We start from the raw sequence: 9,375 nt of genomic DNA, 5'->3' as shown, positions 1-9,375 counted from the left end.
GGGGGAAGGGTGAGCTGTGACAAAGCGAGAGAGAGGCATGGACATATATACACTACCAAACGTAAGGTAGATAGCTAGTGAGAAGCAGCCGCATAGCACAGGGAGATCAGCTCGGTGCTTTGTGATCACCTGGAGGGGTGGGATAGGGAGGGTGGGAGGGAGGGAGACACAAGAGGGAAGAGATATGGGAACATATGTATATATATAACTGATTCATTTTGTTGTAAAGCAGAAACTAACACATCATTGTAAAGCAATTATACTCCAATAAAGATTTAAAAAATATATATATATGTATGAGTTTGTATGCATGGAAAAATATGGAAGTTTCTGTATGGAAATGTCAACTGTGATTATCTCTGCATGGTAGGATTACCAGTGACTTGTTTATTTATTTTTCTTATTTCCACAACGAACATAAATTATTTATGAAGAAATGTGTTGGGTTCTCATTAGCAACAGAAGTGATTCTTGGCGGGAAGTTAGTAGCATCCTACGCCCACTCACATACACATTAGGAGGATAAATCAACAGGAGAGGTTTGACAAGGCATATACACACCTTTGGCTTTTTTTGTTTGTTTTCTTTCTTTTGATTTTGGTTTGGTGGGGGGACTAACAATGTTGTTTTGTGATGTTACTCACAAAAAAACTTAAGGAAGTCCTGACTGATGAACTATTTGTTTAAACACTATCCTTTGACCAAAGGAAGTGAAAGCAGAGACTAGAATAGATATTTTGTACACCCGTGTTCACAGCAGTAATTATTCACAATAAAAAAGGTGGAAGCAACCCAAGTGTCCATCGACACACCGGTGCATAAACAAAATACAGTATACACATACAATGGAAGAATGTTATTCAGACCTTAAAAAGGGAGGAAATCAAAATTTCCTCAAGCAACATGCGACATTTCCTCATTTCCACATGCGACAACATGGATGAACTTTGAAGACATTATGCTAAGTGAAATAAGCCAGTCACAGAAGAACAAATATTGTATACTCCACTTATATGAGGTTCCTGCTGTAATCAAATTCATAAAGACAGAAAGTAGAATGGTGATTACCAGGGGCTGAGGATAAGGAGACTGGGGAGTTAGTGTTTAATGAGTATAGAGTTTCAGCTGAAGATGAAAACGTTTTGGAGATGGATGGTGGTGATGGTGGCATAACAATGTGAATGTACTTAATGCCACAAAACTGTACACTTAAAAAAGGCTAAAATGGTAAATTTATGTTAAGTACTTCTTACAATAAAAACAAACCCCACTGTCCTATGAGATAATGTTCAGAATCTTTGGTTTGGCATAGGAGATGTATCACAACATACCTCAATTTATCTGCAATCTCTCTTCATTTTCCACCATTTCCCCTCATCGCTTGAGAAAAGTGTCCTTTTATTCACTCTTGCATCCTAGCACCTAGTACCTTACACAGTGTAGGGAGATATTATGACTGGGTGAATGCTTTGGCCTCACTAAATGTTTTGTTATGCCCCTAGTAATCAGCCATACACTTTCACACCTCTGTGCCTTTACACTTGAGTCATTCTTCCTGGAATAACTATCCCCTCTTCTCCACTTAGCAAACACTTATTCATCCTTTAGGACCCATAAACATCACCTCTTCTGTCAGGTCCTCCTTCAAGAGATAATCATTTTCACCTCTGTGCTCTCATAGCATTTTATAGAAGAGTCCAACCTCTATTTAACACACACGCTTTTGTTTATTTACATTTTTTTCCTGACCACTATGTGAACTCCTAGGACATGTCTTTTTCTTTCTATCTGCTCTAGCACAGAACCTGACACACAGTAAAAAGCATCCCTAAATACTGCATGAATAAATGAGCAAATGACCAGCTGACTTCAATTTCCACGCTTTCTTGACTGGCCTCTGCCTGTGGATGTCAGTCCCTGCTGGTTTCCTGAAAGCTACAGGAATTCAGACCGAATTCATTCTGGCTGCCAAATGAGTCCAGGGAGGGACCCTGAAGCACTGGCCAGTCCTAGGGTGGAAGAAAGTCAGAACTCCATCCATATCTCTGTGCCCACCTCTTCCAGGACCAGCACGAGGTGGGGGTAGGGGGTTGCTTTGTCTCCTCTAAAGACCCAGGGAACATTTAGAGGTTCACTTACAAACATAACATTACAGCTGGAAAGGACCTCAGAGACAACACAGGTAATCCATCCACCTCATTTTACAGATGAGGAAAATGAGGTTCAAACAAGTAAAGAGGCCGACTGGGAAGCCCACGGTAAATTAAAGGCAGAGTCGTTAACTAGAGCCCAGGTGTCCTGCCTCTCTATGATACCAGGCTGCTTTCAGCAACAGAACCTCCAGACTGAGGTTCATGGGATCCCAGGTCAAGATTCAGTTGTACCACTGACTGACTGGGGGAGCTGGGGCCGACCTAAAATCCTGGATTTCAGTTTCCTCTTCTGTAAAATGGGGTCAAAACCACCTCTCGGGACAGCGGTGAGGAGCAAATGACCGTGAACGTGAAAAGAATTATTATTTATTAGTAACAAAACTCAGAGCGGAGTGAGGTGGTGTCCAGGTAACTAGGGTGTCCAGAGACGTGTGTTCCAGTCACCTCATCTCTCTGGGCCTCAGTTTCCTCATCTGCAAATGCAGTAACTGCCCTAGGGGGAGGCCGCGACCTTCCAGCCCTGCCGTCCTGGGCTGAGGCGCCAGAGCGGAGGGCCGGACGCTGGGGGAAAGGACGAGGGTGCTCGCGGGGTGCCTCGAGTTACCGTCCTGCAGCAGCGCCGTCTTCTCTGCCGCCCGCAGACTCTCCAGCCAACCCGTCACCGCCATCTTCCCTCAGCCCAGCCGCGTGCCCGGCCGCTGCCATGGCAACCGTTTCCGCCTAGGGTCACTTCCGGATGACCCGGAAGAAATTCTGGACATTTGCGTGTTCCCACCCCGCAATCCCTCACGCCCTTCGTCTGCTCTCATTGGCTGCTCTGGTAAGTAATTTACTCCTGCCCACCCCCGGTGACCCGTCCGGCCTGAAGTTGACCCCATCCGGCACCGAACCTGGGGAGTGGGGAAGAGCCTTCAGGGCAGGATCCAGACAGTCCATCCCTCGCCTGGCCCCCAGCTGGGGGAGTCCCGGGCGCGCGCCAGCTGCGTTCGCGGCGGGTGCCTCACACCTGCCAGCGTCTTTTTCACCCCCAGCTGTGAGGCCGAGACTCCCCCAGTCCGGGAAGGCGCCCCACACCTGCTGCAGTCGTGCATCTCCCTGCAGCTGCGGGCCTGCGCTCCCCCCGTGCTGAGAGGTCCGAGACCAGGGCAGGTGCAGGGCGTTCCCCCATCCCGCCTCCTAATCTCCACCTGCCATCCCCCACCCCGGTTTTCCTCTGCGGGTGTGTGATGGGGGTAGAGAAAGATTACATACAGGTCCCCCTGAGTCCCCACTCATTTTGGGAGCCCAAGTCCTTCCTAAAGATGGAGTTCCATTCCTAGCCTGGCATCTCGTTTTGGTAAAGCCTTTTGGAAGTGGGATGCAGCAGGAGCAGACACTGCACACTTAATCTTCAGAGCAACTCCCTGAGGAATGTTATCGTTTGGTACCCATCAAAAGTTCCCCCCAATAGTTCCACTCTTCCCCTTATTTTCCCCAGTACTCTGACTTAGAAAGTGGTGAGTACAGAGCTAGGCTAAACCACCCAAGTTCAGTTGGGTTTTGGGAGACTCCTGGGAACTTGGCTACTGTCCCCAAGGCCTGGTCAGTAGAGACCCCACCTTCATAGTCAAAGGGGTTGGGGGGCCTCAGTTCTGGGTTTCCACATGACAGCTGCCCTGATCAACCCTCCAACAGAAAGGCCAGGCTCCAGCCATACCTCAATGGACCCCAGGGGCATCTTGAAGGCATTTCCCAAGCGGAAGAAAATTCATACCAATCCATCATCAAAAGCACTTGCAAAGATTCCCAAGAGGGAAGACGGAGAAGCAGCAGGAGGTGAGTGGCCCCAGCCTCAGAACCCTCATATGTTTGAGCCTGAGGCTTCTTACTTCGTTCATGCCCAGAATCAGATATTGCAGTTGACTCTGTCCGCCCAGAGCCTGCAGGTTTGTTTTTACCTGCCTTGTCCTAGGCTTGGTCCCCAGTCTTTGACAGGCGACTTGCTGTTTTATCTTCTACCCCACCCTGAGACCTCCATAAATCAGAAAATACTCCCTGGTCCCTAAGGAAATGACCGGCAGAATCATTTACTCTAGGAGGTTGCCTGCTGCTGCGGGGAGGGGATCCTTCTTAGGTCCCCAGACTTACAAGTTATTTTGCAGCCAAATTGACAAATAGATGGCAAAAGCTTACATGGTGGGCTGGGTTGGGGGAGGGGAATCTATTAGACTGTGAGGCTTATAATGGCAAAACATGTGCTTTGTGCCTGATACGTAATAAGTGTCTACTAATATGTGTTGAAAGAATAAATGATCAAATGAAGTGATTTACAGGGTAACTACAAGGTGCCAGACACTGTTCTAGGTTATATCAGGGAACAGGACGTAACAGAATCCTTGCCCCTTACATCAAGTGATGGCCCATAGGAAATTAACTGTATGCCTGTGGTGGAATCTCCAGAAGGCAGGCTGTCTGGGTGGAGGAAAACGATTGGGGTGAGGGGACTGTGAAGGGTTCATTGGGATCATATCTGAAAGTATGACAGTAGGTATCTGGATGTCCCCTCCACAGAGTGGCTGAGCTCCGTGCGGGCGCATGTTGTACCCACTGGCATTGGGCGAGCCCGGGCAGAACTCTTTGAGAAGCAGATTGTCCAGCATGGTGGCCAGATATGCCCTGCCCAGGCCCCAGGGGTCACTCACATTGTGGTGGATGAAGGCATGGACTGTGAGCGAGCCCTCCGCCTCCTTAGACTGCCCTGGCTGCCCCCAGGTACTCAGCTGGTGAAGTCAGCCTGGCTGAGCTCGTGCCTACAAGAGAGAAGGCTCGTGGACACAGCAGGATTCAGCATCTTCATCCCCAAGAGGTAGGCTGGTCCTAGTCTTTCCTCAGATGTTTTCTTGAGCTATTAAACTCTCATCGTCTTAATTGGACACATTAAAAAACCTTGATTTCAGAGTAGAGAAGGATTGGGAACAGAGATAGCGTGAGACTTTGGTGTCTTAACCTCCCATCACCATCCTGCAGGTACCTGGATCAAGCACAGCTCAGCAAAGCAGACCAAGACTCTTCTACTCCTCCTGGAGCTAGTGAGGCTCAGCTCAGGACAGCCCTCTCTCCTTCCCCTCCAAGCACCAGACCTGTATCTCCTTCCTGGAGGGCAGAGGAAGTCGCAAGCCTCCAAGCACAGGTGAGGAGCCTCCCAGGCCCCACAGCTCTCTTCTCCTGGGAACTAGATCACAGAAACAGGGAGAGCCTAGTGGTTGTTCAGAATGTCCCAGGCCCCTGAGAGAGGAGGGCTCTCTTTACTGTGAAGCCATTTAACTCTTCTCAACACTCATCACTCCTGCATTTGCCCAGGCCATATCCACCACATATCACTGGGGATCCTAGGGCTGGGCCCTAGGGGAAGCCACATGGAACCCAAATCTTCAGCAGAAGACCTAGCGTCCTTCTTGGGTCTGACTAGGAAACTCAGCCCCCACCTCTGAGGAGCCCTCCTCATGGGGGGCATGAACTTATTGTCTCTTCTCCTTCCCTATGTCAAGCCCAGCTCTGGTGGTGAAACCAGTGATGGGGAAGAGACCCAGGTTGGCGCAGCTGATCTGGAAGCCTTGATCAGCGGCCGCTACCCAACCCCCCTTGAGGGAGATGGTGAGCCTAGCCCAGCCCCTGAGGGCCTGGATAAGTGGGTCTGTGCACAGCCTTCGAGCCAGAAGGCGACCAACTACAACCGCCACATCACAGAGAAGCTGGAAGTGCTGGCCAAAGCCTACAGTGTTCAGGGGGACAAGTGGAGAGCCCTGGGCTATGCCAAGGCAATTAATGCCCTCAAGAGCTTCCACAAGCCTGTCACCTCCTACCAGGTACCTGGGGGTCATGGGAGGGTATGTGGGGGGCTGGGGGGGGTCTTCTCTTTACTGGCCAGAGGTCAGTGGGAGCACCAGTCACTAGTGGGGATCAGGTGGAGTGATTAAGATTTTCTGATGTTGTGGGACTTGCACAACAGAAAAAAAAAATGGGGAGATTAATGAAAGCGGCTTGTCAAAATCTTGATAATTGTAAAAGCTGGGTGATGGGTACTTGGGGTCCAGTATACTGTTCTCTCTCCTTTGGAATTTTTTCCATAATAAAAAGTTTTTTAAAAGTTCAGCCTCTGAAGGGCAACAGACCAGAGTTTGAATTCTGGTTCCCATCATTCACTAACTGTAACTTGCCTAAAGTAAGTTACTTAAACCCTCTGAGCATCAGTTTCCTCAAAAGTAAAAAGGGACTAAGAATAGTAACAGACACAGTATTCCCATGAGGACTTAATGAGATGACCGCTGTAATGCAGGACCTGATACAGGGTAAAGCCTCATAAATATTAGCTCCACTGTTATGATGGCAGTGGTGACTAGTATCGTCATTATTGCCTTTCCTCTGCTTCCTGTGCTGATCTCCATTCCTCTGGGAACCAGCAGATAAGTTTCCCAGCCCATTCCATCCAAACTTCTCATCTTCAACTCTGCCCAAGCTTTATACAGCTATCAGTTGCCCACCGGCCATACTGGCTTTTACTCAGACATCTGCTAAAGGAGTCAGTTCCCTTCCTGTCTCTGTCTCCCCTTCCTCTAGGAGGCCTTCAGTATCTCTGGAATTGGAAAGCGGATGGCTGAAAAGATCGTAGAGATCCTGGAGAGCGGGCATCTGCGGAAGCTGGACCACATCAGTGAAAGCGTGCCTGTCTTAGAGCTCTTCTCCAACATCTGGGGAGCTGGAACCAAGACTGCCCAGATGTGGTACCATCAGGTCACACCCTGTCCCAGCCCCCACTTCAGTTTTACTGTATCTTAGAGCTCCTGTCCTACAGTCCTGTTACGCTGTGCTTTGATGAGAATGAACCCAGACTATAGAGAGACCACTTCTCAAAGGGACCAGGGCCCATGCAGATCCCTCTCTTGGCTCTCAGAACTGCCCTGTTGCTTGGTATCGTTGAGGCTTAATCTGTGGTGTAGGCAGAGACAAGAAGTATTTCTCTGTCCCCCAGACCAGCAAGGGCCTTCCTGAGGAGACCAGGCCTCTGGGCTGAGTATCCAGAACAGTGGTTCCCAAACCCAGCCATGCCCAGAATCACCCCCAGATTGATGGAGTCATGAACCAGTGTTTTAGGATTGTGGCAGGGCTGGACTGAGGTGTGTCTTCCATGCCCCCTGCCTTTCCCAAGTCCCACTGATTACAGACCCAACCGCTCCTGGGGTTGGTCCTGCCTCAGGCTTTCCTTGGAGTCTGGGGGTGATGGAAGCCTTGTGTGTGTGCTTATTCACTGCCTCTTCATTGGTCCTGGATCCTCATAGCCATCCCACCTGGCTATTTTTTCAGGGTTTCCGGAGCCTAGAAGACATCCGAAACCAGGCCTCTCTGACTACCCAGCAGGCCATTGGCCTGAAGCATTACGATGACTTCCTGGATCGCATGCCCAGGGAGGAGGCTGCAGAGATTGAGCAGACAGTAAGCAGGTGTCCCAGACCAGTAAGGAGAGCCAGGTCCTACTACGTCAGGGCCTGGCTCAAAGCCAAGAACTCCGGATCCCTCAGCAGGGGAGCCCAGCAGGCAGAGGAAGCTATGGGGGGCCAGAGGTTGGGACTAGTGGGGAAAGAGCAATTGGCTTAGGTAGGAAAGGGCTGCAACATTAGCTCTCTGCGGTAGGGTTCTCAGTACCGGGCAGAGTTAGCACTGGTTTTAGGTGCTAGAATGGTGTTAGGACTGGGTTAATGTTAGGGCTAGATTAGAGATGGATTATGGTCAGAACTACTCGAGGATATTGGGATTTGAACTGGGCTATGTTAGGGTGATCAGGGCAGAGGTTCTTAACATTTTTTGATTCACAAACTTCTTTGAGAACCTAATGAAAACCATGGACTCTTTCTCTCCACAATTTTTTTAAATGTACAAAGTTTTATATCTCCAGAAGTACACACCTTCTGCAGGTCACCCAAGGCTGGTTCAGGGTTTGGGTTAGGGTTGGTGTAGAAGCACCGTGCCAGTAGGACTAGGTTTGGGGTTAGAGGAAAGCTAGATCAAGAGCTGAGTTAAGGTTAGGCCTGAATTAGGAGTAGGGTTTTCTTAGTGTTGGATGCTTTTAGTTAAAATTTGTGATTGTCCTGGAAATAAGGTTCAGCCAAGATTAGTGCTTGGTGTAGAGTTGGGTTAGGGATTCAGTTCATATAAAACCTAGATTAGAGGGAGACTAGGGTACATTTGTTCAGTTGGCATTAGGGGTAGGGGCTGATTTGCTCCTACTTTGGTCTATGATTCTGATAGGGTTAGGACTCCCTGGAGACTCTGGCCCAGCTTAGTTGAAATCAGCCTCCAGCTCTACTCCCAGCCACAGGACTCTGAGGCTAGTGTGGGAGGGACAGGCCAGCCCCTTTGTCCACCCATCACCAGGCCTTGGTGCTAGTGATGACCTGTCACTCAGCTACGGTATCTGGGCATAGAGAATGCCCCAGCGAGCCTCCAGCCCTGACCCACTGGAACAGAAGTGGCTCCCCACCTGGCCCACTCTCCCCATTTAAGGTCTCCAGCCTTAGGAGGTTTTGATGGGATTACTCATCCTAGGCCTCCTCCATCCTCTTGGGAAGCTCAAGAAGGGAATGAGGGGATTAGCAGAGCCTGCCTGTCAGGAGAATTGAGGTATCCAGGGCCCAAGAAATCTCAGTGTCCCGGGGAGGAAGTGTGTGTGTGTGTGTGTGTGTGTGTGTGTGTGTGTGTGTGTGTGTGTGTGTGTGTGTGTGTGTGTGTGTGTGAGAGAGAGATCCGCATATGAAAGACCTCAGTGTTTCTGGGGTGGAGGCTAATGGCCTTATCCCCCCTCAGTGAGGGATGATCCTTCAGCTGACAGTTCCCTCTGTCTCAGCTCCCTCCCCACCAAGCCCCATTCATCCAAGTAAGGATGTGGGCATTGGCTCAGAAGTGCTTCCCTTTTGCTTTCCCTCCTTTCCTTTGTTACACGTGCAGCTGTATTTCTAGGCTCCATCTCCCCCGAGGCCTGGGCCTGGGGCACCCTGCCAGCCACCTGTCAGGCCTCAAGCCCCAACTCACACACTCTGCCTTTAGCTCCAAATCCAAAGACACCTGGGGCTGTGGAGACCTGGCTGAGGGCTTCTCGGCACCTGGCCCTTTGTCCTCAGTGGAGTTTCACAGACCTGGGTGCATGGGTTGGGACAGAAGCCCAGAGAAGATATGTCTCTCTGCTCTTGAA

General features: G+C 49.8%; 2 protein-coding genes across 3 annotated transcripts in view; one reads left to right on the top strand and one right to left on the bottom strand.

Moving 5' to 3' along the window:
- The window catches only part of DPCD (deleted in primary ciliary dyskinesia homolog (mouse)), a 24,451-nt gene extending 21,598 nt beyond the window's left edge, over positions 1–2,853 (bottom strand). The window contains exon 1 of the mRNA XM_007470361.1: positions 2,758–2,853. Coding sequence (XP_007470423.1) covers positions 2,758–2,821 — 64 coding nt within the window. The 5' untranslated portion in view covers positions 2,822–2,853. The remainder of the gene's footprint in view (positions 1–2,757) is intronic.
- Positions 2,854–3,853: 1,000 nt separating this feature from the next.
- The window catches only part of POLL (DNA polymerase lambda), a 6,826-nt gene continuing 1,304 nt past the window's right edge, over positions 3,854–9,375 (top strand). The window contains exons 1-6 of one of the 2 annotated variants that reach the window (XM_007470363.1): positions 3,854–3,968; positions 4,704–4,998; positions 5,160–5,322; positions 5,681–5,722; positions 6,750–6,923; positions 7,494–7,622. In XM_007470363.1, coding sequence (XP_007470425.1) covers positions 3,854–3,968; positions 4,704–4,998; positions 5,160–5,322; positions 5,681–5,722; positions 6,750–6,923; positions 7,494–7,622 — 918 coding nt within the window. Of the gene's footprint in view, positions 3,969–4,703; positions 4,999–5,159; positions 5,323–5,680; positions 5,999–6,749; positions 6,924–7,493; positions 7,623–9,375 lie in introns of both variants that reach the window. The other variant, XM_007470362.1, reaches the window with a different exon arrangement.

This window comes from Lipotes vexillifer, unplaced genomic scaffold (genome assembly GCF_000442215.2).
Source record: "Lipotes vexillifer unplaced genomic scaffold, Lipotes_vexillifer_v1.1 scaffold916, whole genome shotgun sequence".
In the NCBI taxonomy this organism is placed as follows: Eukaryota; Metazoa; Chordata; class Mammalia; order Artiodactyla; family Lipotidae; genus Lipotes; species Lipotes vexillifer.
The sequence above is the reverse complement of the archived record's forward strand: the minus strand, read 5'-3'. Positions and strand labels throughout refer to the sequence as shown.